The 21,129-nt window shown below is 54.0% G+C and overlaps 2 protein-coding genes across 7 annotated transcripts in view; both read right to left on the reverse strand.

Moving 5' to 3' along the window:
• Positions 1-8,297, reverse strand: part of OTUD5 (OTU deubiquitinase 5) — a 28,442-nt gene extending 20,145 nt beyond the window's left edge. Inside the window, exon 1 of one of the 3 annotated variants that reach the window (XM_059158584.1) lies at positions 6,945-8,297. In XM_059158584.1, coding sequence (XP_059014567.1) covers positions 6,945-7,538 — 594 coding nt within the window. In that variant the 5' untranslated portion in view covers positions 7,539-8,297. The remainder of the gene's footprint in view (positions 1-6,944) is intronic. The other 2 variants (XM_059158582.1, XM_059158583.1) reach the window with 2 other exon arrangements.
• A 3,100-nt stretch (positions 8,298-11,397) lies between these two features.
• On the reverse strand, positions 11,398-19,600 carry KCND1 (potassium voltage-gated channel subfamily D member 1). 4 transcript variants are annotated; one of them, XM_059157205.1, is made up of 8 exons: positions 19,311-19,600; positions 16,735-17,983; positions 14,873-15,035; positions 14,687-14,770; positions 14,500-14,598; positions 13,973-14,223; positions 12,614-12,835; positions 11,398-11,538 (listed from the first exon to the last, which is right to left on the reverse strand). In XM_059157205.1, the coding sequence occupies exons 2-8, from the start codon at positions 17,853-17,855 to the stop codon at positions 11,514-11,516; spliced, it is 1,965 nt and encodes a 654-aa protein (XP_059013188.1). In that variant the 5' UTR covers positions 17,856-17,983; positions 19,311-19,600; the 3' UTR covers positions 11,398-11,513. The 4 variants fall into 4 exon arrangements, with proteins under 4 accessions (XP_059013188.1, XP_059013187.1, XP_059013190.1 ...); XM_059157204.1 differs by having other exon boundaries at positions 16,735-19,600; XM_059157207.1 differs by having other exon boundaries at positions 12,607-12,835; positions 16,735-19,600.
• Between the last annotated feature and the right edge of the window lie 1,529 nt (positions 19,601-21,129).

Raw genomic sequence — 21,129 nt, forward strand, 5'->3', positions numbered from 1 at the left:
CCTGATGCAAAAGGTGACTTCATTTAATTGTTCTTACCACAGCCCAGGTGGCAGTGAGCATTATCCTCATTTGACAAAGGCAAAAAGAGCTGGGGTTTGGGCACCAGCAGAGCCTACTATAGAGGCAATAGGGGAGGCCCTCACGAGCCACAACATGGAGACATACCTGGCAACCCATCCTGGGAAAGTCCCAGTTTGTCCTTAAAACTGAAGAAGGCCAAGCATACCCTTTACGCAAGTAAGGCTTTGGTCCTGGGGCAATCTGGGCCTAGATCTAAGGCCAAACCACGGTCCTCCCACTGGCTTTGGCACCAGCAGCCTTAAGGGCTTTGGGTCTGGCTGAAACCCTGCCTCTCCCCTTGGGGAGAGAAAGTGGGGAGGCCGTGGTCCTGGGCTCCAGGAAGAGCTTAGAGTTCCAGAAGCCTCTAGCTTAGACTCCTCCTTCCCCTGGCTGGACAGGAGCCTCTGGGAAAGGTGCCAACTTGAGAGTCGTTTAGGAAAGTGATCCAGGAAGAAAAGCCTGGTGGGAGAGAGGGATGGGGACTAACCCTTCCATTGGTAAGTTTAAGCTGCATCAATACTTTGGCCTGAGAAAGTCAAGTCCAGACCACGAATCTTACGAGCCCACTGCTGGGCCTATGGTTGAGTCCCTCAATGTACCTAAGCCTCCACAAGGGAGCTGGGCAAAGCTCTCTGACATCAGGGGATCCCAGATCCAAGACTCTGCAACCTACTGGTCCAAAGGCCCAAGAGAAGTTGAAGCAGACTGTGGGACCCAACTGACTTACATTCCAAAGCAGCTCCACCAATTATCAGTCATGTGATGAACCACTCTGAAAACTCCACAGTTTTCCAATCTGTGAAATGGAATAACAAGCTTCCCAATAATAGGTTAACTGGAAAGACTCAAATGTTACAGGACTTTGCCCAGTAGGAAAGTACTTAATAGGTTCTCTTCTCCCTTGGAGGGAAACAAGAACACTCCTGTAGGAGGCCTAATGACGACCACCCAAAGAAATCAGGCCCTAATTCCTGGAACCTGCAAATGCTACTTAGTAAGGAACAAGGGTCTTCAGCTGTGTGATTTAAATTAGGATCTTGAGATGGGGAGATTATCTTGGGAGTATCTGAGGAGGACCTAAATGCAATCACAAGCGTCCTTAGAACAGCAGATGAAGTCCTGACACAGAAGAGGAGACTACACATGACCAGGGAAGGATGGTGTGAAAACAGGCAGAAGATGGAGTGATGCAGCCACAAGCCAAGGAAAGTCAGCAGCCTACAGAAGCTGAAAGAGTACAGGATTCTCCCTAGAGCCCTGCAGCAAGTGCAGCCCCGCAACACCTTGACTTTGGCCTACTGAAACTGATTTTGGACTTCCGGCTTCCAGCACTGAGAGAGAATAAATTTCTGTTGTTCTAGACCACTCAGTTTGTGATAATTTGTCACAGCAGCCACAGGAAACGAACACAAACCCCCCCTTGAAGCCCTCCCTGGTGGGAGCCATGAGGCGATATGGCGTGGTTCCAGTCCCACAGAATCCACCTCTGTAGCATCCCCCCAGGGAGAGGATGAGAATGAAGTCAGCAGGGGCCTGGAATTTCCCCTCGAGTCTGGGAAGCTACTGACCCTGCCTATCAATGAATGAGCTGCCACTGAAAGGGGAGGGGGCAGGGGAAGATGGCAGCAGGAGTAGCAGCTCTCGGGCAGATGTCTTCTCAGACATCTGAGCCTAGGGCCAAGAGGTGTTTAATATTCTGGCCTTCACAGCTCTGCCTCAGCAAGCTTGATGCCAAGACCACTCCCCTCCCCAAAACTCCCAGGAACACTGGCTCAGCTCCATGGGCAAAACACAGGCAACCCATCCAATGAAAAACAGGCGCACTGCTAAGGAGCAACACAAGCTCTCCAGGGCAAAGAAATGGGAAAAGAGCAAGGCCCCCGAACCTACTGCTGGGCCACTGAGGGGGAAAGGGGAGAGGAGGTGGGTTAAAAAATGAAGATTCTATTATTCTGCAACAACAAGAAACTACGTACTGACACATGTTACAACATGGGAGGCTATTAAAGAATATGCCAAGTGAAGCCAGATACAAAGAACTGCAGATTGCACAATTCCATTTAATATGAACCTCTCAGAATAGACAAATCAATCAAGACGAAAAGTAGATTAGTAGTTGCTGAGGGCTGGAGGGGATGACGGGACTAGAGGATAATGACGGTGCAGGGTTGCTTGGCAAGTGATAAAAAAATGTTCTAAAATTGATCATGGTGGTAGGTGCACAACTCTGTGAATACACTAGAAGCTACTGAACTGTACACTTTAAACTGGTGACTTCTATGGTGTGTGAATGATACCTCAAGAAAGCCATTAAAAGGGGTGCCTGGGTGGCTCAGTGGGTTAAAGCCTCTGCCTTTGGCTCAGGTCATGGTCCCAGGGTCCTGGGATCAAGCCCCACGTCGGGCTTCTCTGCTCAGCAGGGAGCCTGCTTCCTCCTCTCTCTCTCTGCCTGCCTCTCTGCCCACTTGTGATCTCTGTCAAATAAATAAATAAAATCTTTAAAAAAAAAAAAAAAAGCCATTAAAATTAAACAAATCCAAAGGCCTATAGCACTAGCAGGAGAGAAAAAGCCAAACAGTGCTTGAAACTTTGCAGCATACCCCCAACAAGCCAAAGGGCCTCACCACTTTCAAAATGGGTAAGAGGAATGTGGAGCAGGGAATTAAGAAGAGATGACAACTAGCTTCTGAGAAAGGAGTCCAAGCTCCCTCCTATCATCCATTTTAAGACTGGAGAAACTGAGGCCCAGATAGGGGAAGTGCCTGAAGATATAGGACTCAAACCCTGACAGGCCAGGTACTACTTCCTGCTGTAAGACTGTCTCCCTGCCCAACGAATCAGCAGGTTCCTAGATGCCAAAGCTCGGCTGCTAAAAGGATTCCAGGAAGAACCAGAAGATCCTGGGGCAAATGCAAGAAAAGAATTAGCCACACTCTGAGGTGGGCCAGGTTTGGTATTCATACACTCAATAACCCTGGGCATGGGTGGTCTTTTGGAGAAAAAGAAGCTGAATGTTTGCCTAAAGCATAAAACAGCCAAGCAGGAGATCCTGGGGTTTAAACTCAGGCCCACCCAGCTCCAAAGCCCAAATTTCTTCCACACTACCTCCACACCATCCAGTAGGCCCCCTGACAGGCAACCCCCAAGTTTATTCACCATAACACAGCTGGACATAAAAATCAGTCTGCCAACCCTGAGCCTCACACTCAACAGACACCTGTCCTGCCCACTAAGCTTGGATGGCAGGCAGGGAAGAAAGGGGCAAGGGAGAGAAAGAGAGAGAGAGGAATACAGATTTTCCTAAGAAGACACCCACTGTTCTGTCACCTCCAGGTCCAGAGGGCTTTGGCCTGAGTTCCCTAAAATCCCAAAGCTAGACAACACTTCACCAGCTCCTTACCAGACCAATGAGGAAACGGAGACCTGGAGAATATAGCCCTAGCTATTCTGGTTCATCCAGCAAAGCTCCAGCAGAGCCAGAGAAGGAACTCTGGGAACCTAGGTACCCTGGCTACAGTGCCAGGTCCAGCTTCTCCCACCAGTGGAGCATGCACATCCCCCGCTGAAAATGCTCTGTGAGGTCCTCAAGCTCAGGAGACGTACAAGCCACTTTTCACAGGGTTGATTCTGTAAGACAGCCATGCCTGGAAAACGAAACCCTTGATACTACCACCTCCCCAGCACCAGGACCCCAGGGTGCCAAAAGGGCTCCTAAAGTCCTACAGTGGTCACAACATCTGACTGAACAGGAAGTCTGAGTAGTCAGGACTCGGATTCACCATCTGCGCTTCCTCTCAACAACTCCATTCTTTCCCAGGAGATCTAATGGGCCTCCAAGGCTACAAATGCCCTAGGTGACAGTTCAGGACCAAGACTGGAGCAGCAGGAAGAATCTTCCCTCTTCTCATCCCCCCAAAAGTCCCAAGTTGGAGGAGGTGAGACAGAAATATCTTATTCTCCTTTTGTCCCAAGAAGTGTGAGGACAGGTAAAGCCTTTCCTCTGTCATTGGGAAGACATCATGCAGCCACAGACCTTCACTTCCATGTTCTTATGGAAACAAGTATGAAGGAGGGAGCCTAGGTGATGTGAAAGGGGTATAAGGAGAGGTCTTTCTAGTCACCGTGGCAGCACACAGCTTTCTTCCCTTACGCCCTTGGGGCCAGGGACGTAGCACTCCCACTTCTGTGGAGAAAAGGCAGACTCCCCCCAACCAGGAAGAGAAACAATTCCTGGCCCTGACCCTGTGGGCCCAGAAAATTGATTCTACCTGTAGTACTCAAGGGTAGAAAGGGAGAAACGACAGGGTGCTCAAAACAAGGCCCCTGCAAAGTACAAAAAGATTTAACTGAACCAAGGGGAAGAAAAATATGGGTAGAGAATTTCCCTGGAGTGGGGATGTCTCTGGTGAGAACAAAGCCTGATGAAAGCAATTCAGGAAGCCCAAAACATTTCCATGATCCTGGAAATGAGAAGCAAACAGAGCTGGGTCAGGGAGAGACTCAGAGTATCTCCTAGTTCTTCTGGGGAGGCCTAAGCTACCACATCCCCAGTACCTGGCAACCTTCTCCTAGAAAGTAGGGAGACCCTAGTCCTGGCCTCAGGGAGCTCAGGTAAGGGGTTCTTGTGAATATCAAGAGCACCTAGGTCTTTCTGTTCAATGGGGGAGGCCTCAGGACACAGTGGAGAAGACCTCATGTCTATCTCACTGGTGAGAAAGGATTGCCTGGTTGCAGGGTGGTGGAGAGTCTCATACCCAAGGGGGACCTCAAGCCCCTCCCTAAGATGATCTCTTGTCCCTGAGAAGCTTAAGAGGCTCAGACTCTTCCTCAGAATCCCATCCTACCCATGTCCCAAGGGTAGTGGGTGGTTCTCAGGATTTAGTTCACGAGTGGTCTGAGGCTCAAGTCCCCAAGAAAAAGTATCTTATGTCCCTAAAAGGTCCCTATGACTGGGGTATATATATGCTACCTGAAGTGAGGTGACAATTAGAACTCTCAGGGCAGACTCAGGTCTCAGATTCTAAGGTGGGTTGAATTGTCTCACACACCAAAGAGAAAGTTTAAACTTACGGGGAGACCCAAGACCCTATTCCCTAGGGACTTGGAGCCCAAGGTGGAAGAAGTCTTTCTGTTCCTGAGGAGTACCTTAAATTCCTTGAGAAGGAAGCCCAGACCTCATTTCTAAAAGACACACCAGTCACTGAGGTATGCATGGGTCTCATCCTTGAGGGCAAGCTCAAGTGTCCTGCGCAATGGGTCTCAGGCCCTGAAGGCAGACTTAGATCCATGGGGAGGGCACAGGCTCCATCTCTGGGACTCCATCCTGCCCACGTTCCCTGAAGAGTGGTAGTAGGCTACAGCTCCCAAAGCAGGGATCTTACATCCCTGACAAGAAACTCAAGCCCAAGGCATCTGGGTGGCTCAGTCAAGCATCTACCTTAGGCTCAGGTTGTTTTCCTGGAATCCTGACATGAGGCCCGCATCAGGCTCCCTGTTCAGCAGTGTCTACTTCTCTCACCCTCTGCTCCTCTGCCACCCCAGCTCATGCTCTCTCAAATAAATAAATATAATCTTAAAAAAAAAAAAAGCAGAAGCTCAGGATCTTGAGATAGGGGGTGCTCGGATCCCTGTTGGAGGGAGGTAAGGGCCTGTCATGTACCCAAGGTGTGTTTCAGTCCTTCTCATATCCCTGTGTTTGTGTGTATTGGGAGGTGTCTGAGACCCCACCATGGCGAACACTCAGATACCAATCCCTGATGAGAAAGGACCTCTTAACTTCATCTTGCCTGGGACCTCTATGTGGGGGGTATCCCTTTTCCGGAATAGTCTTCATATCCTGTCTCTGTAAGCCCCTGTCCACAAAGAGGGGACCTTGGGCTCAAGTGCCCCAAACTGTGAGGCTTATTTTCTTGAAGAAAGGTTCAGGCTGGGGAGGTTGGGGGAGAGAAGAGCTAAAGGCCTATCACTTAAAAGAAGCTTAAGCTCCTACAGAGAAATTCAAATTCAGACTCTTGGGCCCCAATGAAGTCTCTGACCACTGAAAGGAAGCACAGACCCTTGTCACTTAGAAAAGGGACGAATCTCATGGACCTTAGTAGTTTCTGGTCCCTGAGTGTTAGTTTTGGCTCTCGTCCTCAAAGGGAAGAGAATCTTTTCTCCCTGAAAGAAATCTTATCTCCCTGGAGAAAAATTCAGAAGATCCCATTCTCTAAATAGGATATATATAAATATATACACACATTATGTATCAGGCTCTTGATTCCAGAAGAGGGAGTCTCGGGCCCTTGAAGGCATGCTTAACACCCTTAAGAAAGTCTCAGACTCCACTGCTGGGTGGTCCTGGGCTGTGTCCCAGAGAAGGAACCGGGTGGGGGGTGGGGTGGTTGTCCTGTACAGAGGGTATCAGACCCCCTGAAAAGGATTTAGGTAACTCGGGAACGCTCGAAATTCCCCTGAGGTCTCCACCTCACCTGTGCTCCCTGGAGGAGGAGTCTTAGACCCTTATCCCAGAGGAAAGGAAATCTCAAGGCACAGAACACAAACCAAGGTCCCTTGGAGTCCTAAGATTGCCTCTCAGGAGGCAATCCCACCTAATGGTCCTACATGATGAGGTCTCAGGGTCCGAACGATGGCTCTAGGTCGGTCCCAGAAGAGACCACAGACTCAATCCTTAAGTCCGCCATCTTATTTGGGGACTCTAAACCCCCAAGTCCTTGGTGGGGGGTGGGGAAGAGTGTGCCTCGGGCCCCCACCACCAGAGAATGCCAGAATCCGGGAGAAGACGTAGGTCCCTCGGGACGGTCTCAAACAGCCTTCCTGGAGTCCCTACCCAGGCTGGGGATCCCACCCGCCATACCCACTCACCTGTTAGCCCAGCCCATACCTGCTCAACGGTTGCGGGGTCCATAGCCTCGATGCGAGCTGCAGCCGCCTCATATTCGTCTTCACTGTTATAACCCGCGCCGACCTCCTCACGCTCTGGACTGCCCCCTCCAACCGCTCCGACCCCGGGGGCTTGACGCCGCCGCTTGCTGTGGCCCGGCCCTGAGCAGCAACCGCCAACGCCTACGGCTCCGCCCACGCCCACCACCACGCCCGCCGCGCCCACACCCGCCGCGGCTGCACCCAGCGCGTCAGCTGGGCCGCCACCGGGACCAACAGGGCCCCCGCAAGGAGGAGGAGAGGCCTGCTGTGGCCGCGGACCCGCCACGGCGCCAGGCGGCACGGCCAGCGCCCAGCGGTGAAGCGCTCCCGGGGGCCCCGGTAGCGGGCCCTGAGGCGGTGGCGAGGCCCGAGAACGGGCCCCCACGACGCCCGAGTCACGGTCGCGGTCGCCACCCCCCACACCCGTGCCGCCGCCGCCCACGCCCACACCCCCGCCGCGGCGTGGCGCCGGGGGCAGCGGCCCGGGCGGCGGCGGTTCGTTGGCGGGGTCGGCGTCGGGAGGCGGCGGCTTCTTTTTGGGGAGAATAGTCATGGCGGCACCGCCAAGTACCCCCCAGCAAACCCGGCGCGGGGCACGCTGGGAGAGAACCCGGATGAGGGGGCTACTGTGGTGCGCGAAGCACGACGGGATCGGCGGGACCCGGATAAAGAGATTGTAGCACGGGTTCGAGAACGATCGGTGGCGCGCGGGTCACGCGGCAGGAGAACCCGGATGTTAAGTCCTAGATGAAGGCACCGCAGCGGGTTTGTCGTAGTCTTCTCTCCAAGTCCAACAAGTTTATTGCTACACTCGCTCCTTCCGGCCGGCTGCTTCAAAAGAAACTGGACCAAAACAAGCACCTCTTCGCCCCGCCCCCTCGCAGGTTCTTGAACTACCGGGTGGGGCCCCTGGGCGCTGCGCAAGCGCGCCAGGACACGGCTCCGCCTCTCGTTCGGAAGTACGTGGGCAAAATCTTCACCGCCGCCACAACAATCGCGGGTACCAACCAATCGAAGCAGCTGCGTGGGTCCTCGATGACGCCCACGGACCAATCAGATGCGAGCGATCGCCCTCCCGTGCTCTCTGTCTCAGATTTCAGTCAAAGTCGGCGCTCTTGTTCCTTGCCTTTATTCTTGTCCGCCCCGTCGCATTCTTCTCTCCCCGAGGTTCTGACTCGTGGGCGGGGTACTAGTACAGGACAGCGTAGCCGGCCCCGTGCACGACAATTTTAAAAGCGCCTCCCCGCCAGACTTCCAACTTGGCCGCAGGCAGCCGGACTGACTGGAAAATATCAACACTCCCAGAGCATAGCCCTCCCCTGAAGCGTCAGTTCCGGTCCCACCCACCTGCAAATCCACGTCTGGTGGGGAGGCGGGCGTCACTTCACCCTGGTAACAGGCCGAGTTCTACGGTGACTGGTTAAGAGAAGCTGTCACTCACTTTGGGCCGGCCAACCCTGGGGCAGAAGTGCACCGTGGGGACCTTGGGTGTTTGGGAAGCAGACACGCCTTCTTTGGCTCCGCAGTGCTCTCGCCCTCGCGTTGACCTCCCCGCCCCTGTGGCTAGTGCGCAAGCGCAACACGCCTTTCCGACGCCCCCTGCCCCCCTCAGCAGCTGAGTTTACCTGGATTCAGCAAAAGTTTATGAACCAGCGCTGTCACCAGTTAGTGCTTTGCAAGGGGGTTGGTAAAATCCCTGGTACTGAACAGCTGGAGAGCTACAAGCTAATCATAGCTCTGCCCCTCCTATCTGAGGGCTCTTTGGCAAGTCATTTAACATCCACCCCATCCGCAATTTTTCAAAAGATTTTATTTATTTTTCTAGTAATTGTTGTACCCAGCGTGGAGCTTGAAGTCACAACCCCCGAGATCGAGTCCCATGCTCTTAGGACTAATCACCAGGCGCCCCTATCTGCAATTTCTAATCCTCTGTAACATGAGAATATGATAATTATGATTTAAGGATCAGCGATTAATGCCTGCAAAGGGTATAGTGCTGTGCCTGGCACATAGTAAGTGCTCAATAAGTTAGTTTGAATGGCAGTGCAAGGAAAAGGATCCCAGGGTTTGGAGTCAGGAAGACCTCAGTTCCAGACCCTGATGGACTGTTAGTAATTGTATGAACTTGGGCGAGTCACTTAAGTGTCTTAAATTTGAGGTTACCCATGGAAAATAGGAAAGATAATGCCTGCCCAGACTGCCTCAGGGAATAGTTAAGGCGTTCAGATGGGTTTATTTTTATTTTTTTTTGTTTTTGTTTTTTTTAAATATTTTATTTATTTATTTGAGAGAGAGACAGTGAGAGAGAGCATGAGCGAGGAGAAGGTCAGAGAGAGAAGCAGACTCCCCATGGAGCTGGGAGCCTGATGCGGGACTCGATCCCAGGAATCCAGGATCATGACCTGAGCCGAAGGCAGTTGTCCAACCAACTGAGCCACCCAGGCGTCCCTCAGATGGGTTTATGAACCAAGAAGTTGTTTTGAGAGGTGAGAGCTTGCTGCTGGTCTTGGGAGTCAAGCCGTACATGTTGACTGAAAGATGATTAGTAAGCTCTTTTGAGTGCCATCTAACCTTGTTCCTTCAGATGCTGACCTTGGTTGAAGTTCTTCCTTGAAGGGTGTCAGTTACAAATGACATGTTGTGTTTTCTGCTCTGAAGACTTCATGAGACAGGACTCAAGTTTCCTGGGCCTACTGTGTTCAGGGCACTATGCCAAATGCCTAGGCATGTTACCATATTAAATCTTCTCATGATCCTCTCACTTGACCTCTATTTCCTACTAGATATTTGTCCAGCATTACATGTCTAAAATTGAATTTAGGATAATCATTGTAGCTAATCTTCACGAAGTACTTTCTCTGTGCCTGGTACTCTGTGCTAACAGCTTTGATGTTCCTTTTGACAGTGAGTGCCCCCCACTCAGCCTTTGCCCAAGCCAGAAACCAGGAGTCAACCTTGTCTGCTCCCTCTTCCTCAACTCCCACATGCCTGTCAATCCCAAGTCCTGTCAATTCCACCTCTCAAACCTCTCAAACTCTCCAACTCTTACCACCACTACATGGTCCAAGCCACCATCACCCACTGCAAGAGCCTCCTCACCACCCTTCCTCCCGCCAGGACTGTTTCTCTAGAATCCACTCCACTGTCCACAGGCAGAGCAATCCTTCTGAAATGCAAACCTCATGATGACTCTTTCTGTCTACAAGCCTTCAGAAGTCCCCATTATACTTAGGATAAAGTCCAAAATCTGTACCATAGCTTCAAAGGCTTTTTTTGCGATCTGGCCTATCTCCACATCCCTACTCTTACCACAGCCTCACACTCTCCTCCCCAGCTGAACCAAACTAATTTCAGTTCTCCGAATGCCCTGAGCTTACCCCCTAATCTCCAGGTCATTGCACATGCTTTCCTGTCTGCCTGAAACTTTTATCCTTTTCCCTGGCTAAATCCACCTCATTCTTTGGGTGTTGGCTGGATTAGGTCCTCCTGCCATCTGCATGCTTCTGCAATCCCATCAATCTTAGTTCCACAACACTAGACTGTAATTGCTTAATTGTCTGCCCTCCATGCTCAGGTCTGTCGATCATAGACGATGTCTACGTTGCCCATCTTTGTATCCCTAGGGCTAGCACGTGGTATGCGGTTAATAAATATTTGGCGAATAAATGGCTATTATTTTACAGATTAGCAACCTGAGGCAAGAGAAGGTTGAAGTGACTCTCTCACCTGGGGCTTGGAACCCAGGTCAACCCCAATCCAAGGTCTGTCTTCTTGGTGCTCCACAAAGCTCAGTCACACACTAGCCAAGTGTATCCAGTAGCCCAGCAGAGACAGTGCAGGGGATGTCCACAAGGAAGGGTGAGCTGCCAAACTTGAGAGATGCTTTCTTTCTTCTTCTTCTTTTAAAATATTGAGTTCTTCTTCTTCATCTTTTTTTTTTTTTTTTTAAAGTAAGCTCTAGGCCCGATGCGGGGCTTGAATTTAGGAACCTGAGATCAAGAGCCACATATTCTACTCACTGAGCCAGCCAGGCACCCCTGAGAGATGCTTTTAATTAATCAGTTCAGAGCCATTGGCTTCCAGGAAGCCTGGGGTTTAAGTCTCCTCTGACCAAATGCGTGCTGCTCTAGATCTCAGTTTCCCCATCTGTGAGTAAGAGAGCTGGAGCAGATGAGTCCTAGGGCCATATCTCAGGGCTTCCTGGCCTGCCTCACTGGCTGTAGATTCAGCTCTTCAAACCACCCTCTTTAATTCCTCCTAGATCCCCATCTTCCAGAACATGTCACCAACGACTGACCTCCCAGAACCTGGACCGCAACCTGCCCTTCTCCGGTTGAAAGGAATTGAAACCAGTGAACATTCCACCCCCCGCCCCAGCCCGACCCAGCCTCCAAATTCACAGAGCCAGGAGGTATTCATCCTCATCTCTCCTCTCAGGTTTTATTGACTGATGGAAACTACATCTTTGTCAGCCACCAGCTCCACGGGGACAGTGCTGGGGACAGGGAACCTGAGATGATGCCAGATTTCAGCCTGAGAGCAGACACAGAGTTCTGGAAGGTGACCCAAGAGGGAAAAGAGAGAGGAATATGTGAAAAGGCTTTGCGGGGGAGGAGGAGGAAGAGATCAAGAAGTTCCTCCTGTCCCCTACAACTCTCAGAGTTTAGGAACAACCCAGGCCCCAGCCCCGACACTTCTGGACTCCTGCCCAAGAACTTGGAATCATCTATGATCTCCAAACACAGCCCAGCTCTCACTGGCTGCTAGGCTCTTATCTCAGCCAGTCCAGACTCCAGCCCAACCCAGGAAGGAAGCAAACCAGGGGAGAAGGGGGCGGAGGGGTTGGAGGTGGCCCCCCTGGTTAGGGCAGATGTAAATACTGCAGCAGCCTGGGCAGAGCCTTTGCATAACATCACGGCAGCAGCTGCTATTGCTAGAGTTTGCTGGGGGCCCAGCACAGGACGGGGTTGCAGGGACCCATTTCCAGCAGCCAGGAAAGGGGAGTGGTGTTTGTGCTATCTGTGTATATTGGGAGAGGTAGCCTGACCCCTGAGCCAAGGCGGGGGGTAGCAGGTCACTGCTGAGGCCACAGCCCAGGAAGCCTGTGGTTGCATTCCAAGCTTCAGAATCAGGGAGCTGTTGGGCTCAGTGGAAGGTGGGGAAAACTCCTAGAGGCCAGCTCCAAGGTGAAGGTTCTCTTCTCTGAACCCCCAAACCTCCACAGCCCAGCCAGAGAGAAGAGGGAACCTCATCTCTCCTTCTCAGGCCAGAGCTGAGATGTCAGGTGGGAGCCCTAGAGGCCCAACAGGAGAAGCATGCAGGAGACCAGCGAGGGGAGAGAGGCCAGCCCCAGTGTGCTGGAGCAAGGAGGCCGGGGGGCCTGAGGAAGCCCAGCACTTCAGCACCCCTCAGGACAAACTATCGGGGGTGGGGAAAGTTTCCCCTTCCCTGGCTGCTTCTCCATTAGGTGAGCTGTTCCATCAAACTCCATTGCATAGTTCTCAGTGGGGGGAGGAGGGGCAGAAGGGGTCCCCAAGCCTGTCCCTCCCTGCCTCCCCAAAATATGGCTTTGGAAACGAGTCCCCAAGAATCGAGAGGGCCCTCTGGACGGGCGGACCCACCGCTCACAGGGAAGAGATCTTGACAGTCTCCGGGAGGAGGCAAGGGGTGCCCAGGCTGGAGTTCCTGAGGTTGCTGCTGGCCCCACCGCCACCACCAGGGGAGGAAGGTTGGCTCTCATCTGGGGTGTTGGCAGGAGGGGTAGGGATACTGATGATGGCAGCCACGAAATCCCGGCTGTCGCAGTTCAGGTCGAGGCTGTCGTGGGGCTTGGCATTGAGGCTTGAGCGGCTGTGAATAAGGGTGGGGAGGTGGAAGCTTCTTAAAAGGTGCTCTTAATACTTGCTACAGCAATCGTGACATGTACTGAGTGCCTGTTGGGTCTCTGTTCCAAATGCTTTGCCTCCATCCCCCATTATGGCAGTGCCCAGTGAGGGCTCTGGGGTCAGGTGGTCCTGGGTTGAAATCCCAGTTTTACCTTGGCCCCTCTAAATCCCTCTTCTCTTTTTCATCTGTAGCATGGGAATAACAGAGTTGCCTACCTCGCAGGGTCCTTGTGGAGATTAAATGAGACAAGAAGTGCTATAAAGTGCTCAGCCCAGAACATAATGCGCACTCATGGAAATACCAGTATTTCTTACCTCATAGGGTCACTGTGGAGATTAAATGAGATAAAAAGTGCTACAGAGTGTTCCACATAGTGCCCAGAGCATACATACATAAGGAACATACATACCAAAATGTTCTCCATCATGGTTACTCCTTACGATGCCAGACCCTCATAATGATCAGTGTAAGAGTTAACATGACCTGGTCCTGTTCCTTTCTGATTTGGCTTCCCACAATTCTCCCCCTCACTCACTCCACTCTTCTCACAGGAGCTTCTTGGCTGTGTCTCTAACACGCAGACCCATTCTTGCCTCAGGGCCTTTGCACAGGCTGTTTGCTCCCTCCCTCATCTTCTTCTGGTGTCACCTCAGCAAAGCTTCTCCATACCTCGTTCTACACCCTGTCCCCCATCCCCAGTTTATTTTTCTTCTTGGTACTTAACACACCTCATTGAGTATGTGCTTGTTTATTAACGGTCTCATCCCACTAGAATATAAATTCCAGAATGTCAAGGAGCTCTATCTGTTCACTTTGCTGTCTGAAATGAACTCACTTGTAAACTCCTACAGTGAACTCCAAAGTGCCTGAAAGTGTGCCTGGCATATAGTAGGTGCTCAATAAATGTTTGCTGAAAGAACCAATGAAGAACAAGTTCCAGGCAAGGGAAGCCCAAGCTCCCCACATAGAAGAGTCCGGGCTTGAGCTTGGCTTGATGGGCCAGAAGTCAAGACATCTGAGACCGCCATCCCCCGCACACCCTGCCACCCAGTCTCAGCTCTGAGCTTCCCCCAGGAGTAGCCAGCAGGTGGGGGTGCTTACCTCTGAGGGGCAGGGCTTCTCCGCAGCCCTGCCAATGTGTCCAGCTCCTGCATGCTGCCACGACTGACTGAGGCTGTGGAGTTGGCAAGGCGAATGGCACGGCGCTTGGCCCTGCGGGGACAGCAGGAGGACAGCAGGCTGCCAGGCCCCACTGCCTGGGAGGACACGGAGGTGCTGCGGCTGGTGCGGCCCCCCAGTGAGACAGCACCCAGAGCCTCGCTGAAGGTTAGCTCATCTGTGAACTCATGGCACTGTGGGCGGAAGGGAGGCAAGGTCATGAGGCAGCACACAGGAACTAACCCCAGCCCTTGGCCTTGGCTGAGGCCGCTCCCTCCTTACTGGAAGTACCTCTTGCTTCCCTTCCTCTGCCCACCCTCAAGGCTCAGCTATACTGGGGCCTCTTCCAGGAAGCCCTGTGGGATTTCCACAATCAGTAGTGAGCCTCCCATCCCAGGGAGGGTACTGGTTGGGCTGCAGAGGAAGGCCCCTCCTTCTGTCGCCCCCCCCACCCCGCCTTTAGGCCTCACCGTTGTCTTCTCTAGACAGTGCAGGAGGTGGTGATGTTGTTGCTCGAAAGCAGAACGGTTCCGGACACACAACGCCTGTTCCTCCCCACTGCTGCTGTCCTGGGGTGGACGGAGCAGAGGGACAAGGTCAGAACCTTCCTCCTCCCACCACTGCTCCCCCCCAACCCCAAGGCAGGCCCCTCCCCACCTCAAGGCCTCCGTTCTGCTTGTACTGTAGGAAGGCATTGGTGGTACCACTCTTTGCCAACCGGATCCTTGCCAAGCGCACCTTCTACAGAGAAGGGAGGAGACAAAGGGTCAGGTGGGTAGACGCAAGAGCAGACCGGCTTGGGGCACGGGGAGCAGGAGGTACTCTGAGGGAAGAGGCTGTTACCTGCTGCGCTCGGCGCTTGTCAGCACGCTGGTTCTGGTGGTAGATGCGGCTGAAGTTGGACACGATGACCGGTACAGGCAGTGCAATGACCAGGACACCGCTGAGGGAGCAGATGGATCCGAAAATCTTGCCAGCAATGGTGCTGGGCACCATGTCTCCATAGCTGGGGCCAGGGGAGGGAAGCCGAGGTTAAGAAGAGTGCCCACACACCCCTCAGTCTCCCACACCATCCCATCCAGCCCAACACATTCTGTGACCCTGGCCGGGCACTGAAACTCTCTGAGCCTCAGTTTCCCACTCTGCAAAATGTGGGGAAAGACCTCTCTGGCCACCGGTGGGGGTCAAGGGAGAAATTGGCCCTCGGCCCCTACCATCTGCTGCCCCCATCTGAGTTGCACACCGAGCATCTGAGTCAGCTGGAAATCTATTAATACCAAACAGAGGAGAGAAGGAGGAAGGCAGAGGCAGTAAATATAGTCTCCTGAGGAGAAAGTCCAAGCACCACAAGACAGCTGAGGGGCTCTGAGTCCTGGAAGCAGTGCTCTGTTGGTTTTGCTTCCATCTGTCTTACCTTCTCTAGGTAGGACCCCTTCTTATAACCCCAGAAGAAGCCTTGAAACTCTCCTCCCATGAAAAAATAGGGGGAGCCTTGAAACTCCCTCCTCCCTTTTCTCCATGCCATCTCCTCTTCCCTGGGGATGGAGCAATGCCAATCTTACCCACTTGTGTCACGGGGTCGGGGTGGGGGTGACCCAAGCTTAGGGAGGTTCCACAGCTGACTTGCTCAAGATCGCCCAGCATACTTTTGTTCTGAACACGGGACCAGTGAGATCTCCTCCCCTCTGCAGTCCCAGCCTCTAGGCCTTCTCTCAGTCCTTGTCCCCCTCCCCCCAAGGATGGCCGTTCCTTATTTCTTTGACTCATTTAAAAGTCTCTCCAACTTGGCCGTTTCTGGTCTGTGATGTGTCATCTCAGACTGTGTCCTCAACTATGAGACACAGGCAGCTGTCCACCCTCTCAGGGTTGCTGTGAGGACTCATTAGGGTAAAAGGCACTCAAGAACCCAGTTCCAACCCACTCTCGGGGCTCAGTATTTGTATGTCAATCCAATTCTGAACCTCCAATCAGAATTAACTTCTACTCCTTAGAAACCCAAAAGCCATTTCTCTGTAGCTCTGCTAAAGCCCCAGCGAGCCCACTTCACCCATTCAAAAGATCCCAAGCAACTGTACACCTAATTTCAGCAATGGAAATTTAGAGAAGGAGCATGGTATGTACCCTAAACAATGTCTTTAAGAATAACATGAGTTGGTGATTCTGTCTGATGCCTTTATCCCAACTTGTTCCCTCGCAAGGATTGACACTAAAAAATAATGCTGAAAATACCTCGACCTGGAGAACATCAAGGAATCACAATGTCACAGAGGTAGGACCCCATACGGCAGATGATTCTGGAGGTTTGAGAGACATGGGTCCTCAAGCTGGGAAAAAGGAGGTGGTGGGGCGCCAGTACCTAGGTATCCTACACCAGAAACTTTCAGAGAACTTTCACAACCGTGAGGTCACAGAATCCCCTCTAGATGATGAAGGGATCAACATTTCTCATTTGCCACAGTGGGGGAAACAGGCCCAAAGAGAACAAGGTCAACAGAAAGAGTTCAGCTAAGACAATCCTTGGAACCCAAGTCTCCTGACCAGGACAGTGAAGGCATTGTCAGACCTGCAAGGGATTTGGAGATTAGTCCAACTCCCTTTGTTTTCAGAGAAGAGCAGGCAGAAGCGCAAATCGAGAAAAAAGAGATCTTACAGAGAAAGGTGAGTGTAACTGATCGGGCAGCTCCCAACACCGGGTCTGCACTCACCCGAGGGTGGTCATGGTGACAATAGTATACCAGAAGGCCGCAGGGATGCTAGTGAAGTTGGTCTTGTTTGTGCCCTTCTCAGCATAAAACATGACCGTGGCGAAGATGATGATGGCCATGGTAAGGGAAAAGAGGAGAAAGCCCAGCTCAGAGGCACAGCTCTTGAGTGTGTAGCCCAGAATCCGCAAGCCCTGAGAGTGCCTGGAGAACTTGAAGATGCGGAACACCCGGAATACACGCAGGGTGACAAAGGCGCCCGAGACATCCTCGTTCTTGGGCACGAAAAGCCCGATGTAGTAGGGCAGGATGGCCACCACGTCGATAAGGCTCATCACACTCCGCAGGAAGCGGCACCGGCTGGGGGCGGCGAAGAGCCGCAGGAGGTACTCTCCCGTGAATATGAGCACGCAGGCCGTGTCCATGCAGAAAAAGGCCAGGGGGAAGCGGTCGCCGCAGGGCTGCTCCCTTGGGGGCCGCCGCGCGGGGCCGCGGCATGGGATGGTCTCCACCACGTTGGCGATGACCGACACGGCGATGAAGAAGCCCGTCACGTAGTAGAAGACGAGGGCCGCCGTGCTCGTGTGCGGGTTCTCGAAGGCCCGCCAGAGCCGCTGCCGCAAGGAGCTGCCGGCAGGCAGGGCAGGGCCATCGCCCGCCTGCTCGGCCTCCTCGTCCTCCGCCAGGCGTTCGGCGTTCTCTTTCTTGCGGTCCCGGTACTCTTCGAGGCAGCAGTCGCCCACGAGCTCCGGCACCAGACCGTAGAAAGCCAGCTCTTCGTCGAAGGCCTGGATGCACTCCTGCCGCGGGCAGTGCAGGCGGCCTGTGCGGTAGAAGTTCAGCACGTGCCGGAACATGTCGGGGTCGCGATCGAAGAAGTACTCGCCCGAGTCCGCGTCATAGAAGAATTCCTTCTCCGAACTGCCTAGCAGGGTGTCTGGGTAGCGGTCCAGAGTGTTCTTCCAGGTCTCGAAGCGCCGGCCGCTCACGTTCACCACCAGAACCTCATCCCCTCGAGACGCCTTCACCCCGGGCGCAGGGGGCAGGGGCTGCTGGGCCAGGGGCAACCAGCCCACCGCAGCGGCCCTCGCGAAGGGCAGCCACGTGGCCACGCCGGCCGCCATCCTGCCGCGCCCCAGGCCCACGGAGACTCGGGGCGGGGGAGGGTGGCCTTTAGGACAGTGTGGCTGTCTCCAGGATGCTGGAGGCTTGGAGAGGCCCTGGGCCACTCGCACAAGCAAACTGGGGGTGTCTACAGAGGTCGAGAGGAACCAGGAGGAACTAGAGAGACGGGTACGGCCTTGGGGGGCATTTAGAGGATCCAGGGGGGACTGGGGGGATGTCTTGAGGGACCAACCAAGGAGGAGCCAGGAGACATGGAAAGGAGCAGAAAAAGGGTGCCTGGAGGGGCCAAGAAGGAGCCTAGGGAGTGTTTAGAGCGACTGAGAGGGCTCTGGAGGGGTCAGCATGTGCCTGGGAGATGTATGGGGTGTCTAGGGGGCAAGAAACACGGGAGAGTTGCCCACACTCTCAAGAGTTCTGAGGGAAGATGGGGCTGGGACCCCTTAGTGGGTGTGGAGAAGGGACTGGGACATCCAGAGAGATGAAAGTGGGATCAGAGGTGTTTAAAATAGGCTAAGAGTGTCCGGGTGCGGGGGGGTTCTAGAGGGGCCAAGATAACTGAGGTGGGTCGTCTGTACCCTCAAGACTTCTGGGGAAAAGATTAGGGAACTGGAGCTTCCTCATGGATCCAGGAAAGGGGTTCGTGCACGGAAGAGGTGGCTATAGAACCAGAAGGTTGTAAAGAGGCTGCGAGGTGTCTTGGGAGTGCCTAGAGCAGCCAAGAATAGCCTGAGGGGGGGGTTGTCTACACTCTACAGGAGTTCTGGGGAAGGCAGGCCAGGTGGGGCCCCCTAGAGGGACTGGAGAAGGGAGTAGGGCATCTGAAGGGTTAGATATGGGCTAGGTTATTTTTCAGAGCCTGAGAGGTGTCTGGGAGCGAGGGGTATATGGTGCTGCTGAGAAAGTCTAGTCCACCCTCTCAGGAGTTCCTGGGGGGAGGAAAGGGGCCTGAGGAAACACCTTGGGGCTCAGCTGGAAGTTGGGCACAGCCCCAGAGCACCCAGAGGCTGGATAAAGACTAAGATAAGAGGAGGGGGTCCCCCCAAAATGGGTCGGAAGGTGGGGTGGGATGTTAAAGGGAGCTGGGTGTGTCTCAGGGGAGGATGAGGTTGGCTGGCCTTGCGGGGGGGCGGTGTGCGGATGGGGGAGGCCGGGGCGAAGCTGTGTCCCACCGTTAGGGGCTGGTCTGGGGAAACCACACCCCGAGGGGCTGGCGGTGTGTGCTGGGCAGTGGAAGCAGCGGCGTTAGAAGAGGAGAAGCAGCCACAGCCAGGCCTGGGAGAGGAGAAGGCAGCGCAGACAGGCAGGAGGAGGGGGCTGGGTCCCTGGAAGGACGAGGTCCAGCAGAAGCCCTGGGGACTATCCCAGGATGGGCTAGGGAGTGGGGGCTGGAGCAGGGAAGGACAAGGACAGCGCTGTGGGTGGCCCCCTCCCCCTCCCCAAATGGCCGTCCTCACCTGTGTCCCCGCTGCAGCAGCGGCCACAGCGTTGGGGCTGGGGGTACCAAACACCGGAGCTCCTGCCCCCCTCTGCAGAGCTGCCTGAGTTCTCCTCCTTCTCTGGCTCTCTCTCCCCGCCCCTCTGAGCTTGCCGGGAGCTACAGAGAGAGGCAGGGAGGGGCCTCGTGGCTCCCAGAGCCCCCTCCCCTAGGACAGCCTGAGAGGGACCCTGGGGAGACTCCGCCTCCTACAAAGCTGGTTGGGCCTCAGTCGCGTCATCTGGAAAATGGGGGTGGCAGGGAGCTCTGCCAGTTCTCCCCACCTCCTTCCTGCCCAGCTCCTACCCCCTCTGCCCCCAGGGGCCCCCACCCCCACCCGTCTGAATCAGCAGCACTTAGCAGATCCGATCGATGGGGAGTCGTCCGGTTAATGGCCCCAGTGCCCAGTGCCATGTGGAATGATGCAGCGCTGTGTCCCCTCCCTGCCCCCATGCTGGAGAAGGGCTGGAGAAGAGGGTGGATGGAGGGACGGATGGGGGGGCATTTCTCTAGATGGCCAGGCCCCCAAAGATGTTTCAGGGGGGTGGGTGCATGGTTTAGAGCCCAGCTCCTATCAAGACTGTTGTTGTGGGACTGGAGCACCATCCTGGTTTCAGACGTGAAATAAGGGGTAAGGGGGGGTGTGGATGGGGGCAACCCAGGTTGGGGACAGGCATACCACGTTCTCTCCCAGGGGGTCCCCACTCTGAGGGGCAGCCTGCCTCATCCTTCCGCATTCAGCAGCCTTAGTTCATACCTCCTCCTCTAGAGGACTCTGCTCCCCGGTGGCACAGAGCACCGGGTACCGAGTGCCTTGGCCCATGGAGGAGTTTGAACCCCAGCTTTGCTTCTGACTTGCTGTGTCCTTTAGCAAGTGCCTTGGGTTGTATCCTCGGCTGTCTGATGGAGTTACCCCAACTTGATAGTGTTGTGGGGAGCATTAAATGGAGTGATGTGAGAAGGGCAGCACTGGGCACTGTGTACAGGGGAAGCCTCATTTTTAAGAAAGGTGTGGTGCGAGCACTAAGGGGGGGACCAACTTTCCCCTTTCAACCAATCTACCCACCCGAGTAAGCCTCAGTTTGCTCACTAATCACGCTCCTGATTTGTCCGTTTCTCCATCCCTCCACCTGTCCACCATGCAGCTCCCCATCCATTCTCCCACCCACACAAGCCAGTGCTCTACCCATCCCTCCATCCACCCACTCGCTCACCCATTTGCATGTTCCCCCCATCCCCCTATTTGCCACCCTATCCTTAAGTACCTCCGGCACCCATCCACCTGTCCATCCATAGCCCTGCCCATCACTTACTTACCTACTCTTCACCCTTCCTCACCCATCCATCCATTCTCCTGGCCATCCATCTGTCCACTTACATCCCCGATCTATCCATCTACCCATTTATTCATCTGATCACCTATTCGTCCCTCTGCCCATGTATTTCCCAACCTCCCCCGTCAGTGATCTATGCAACCTTCCACTTACTTATCCACCAGTCCATCTAACCACTTACCTATCCTCTCTTCAGCCCACTCTCACCCACACCCACGCCCCCCTCACACCCACCCACATAACATCTCTGGTAGATGTTTCTGGGTCACTCTGGTGGAGGGGCAAGCCCACGGTAACTGGGCAACAGTTGGGGGAGGGTGGGGAAGGAGAGTAGGACTGAAGCCACAGACTTCCCTCCCCATTCCAATGGTGTGACCTCCCCATCCCCGGCACATCCCTCCCGGTTGGAAAGAATGAGAGTAGACAGTCAGTGGGTGGGCCCGTCTGGCCAGATGGTATTTTGGC

This window comes from Mustela lutreola, chromosome X (genome assembly GCF_030435805.1).
Source record: "Mustela lutreola isolate mMusLut2 chromosome X, mMusLut2.pri, whole genome shotgun sequence".
NCBI classification, from domain to species: Eukaryota; Metazoa; Chordata; class Mammalia; order Carnivora; family Mustelidae; genus Mustela; species Mustela lutreola.

Bases quoted from the DNA above. Each gene is read 5' to 3' on its own strand.
- KCND1 (XM_059157205.1), bottom strand. From the start codon at position 17,855: ATGGCGGCCGGCGTGGCCACGTGGCTGCCCTTCGCGAGGGCCGCTGCG. The intron at 15,036-16,734 runs GTGAGTGCAGAC...CCCTGGCCCCAG, and splicing joins GTCACCATGACCACCCTCGG to CTATGGAGACATGGTGCCCA. The intron at 11,539-12,613 runs GTGAGCGGTGGG...GTCACCTTCCAG, and splicing joins ACTGTCAAGATCTCTTCCCT to AACTCTGTGTCTGCTCTCAG.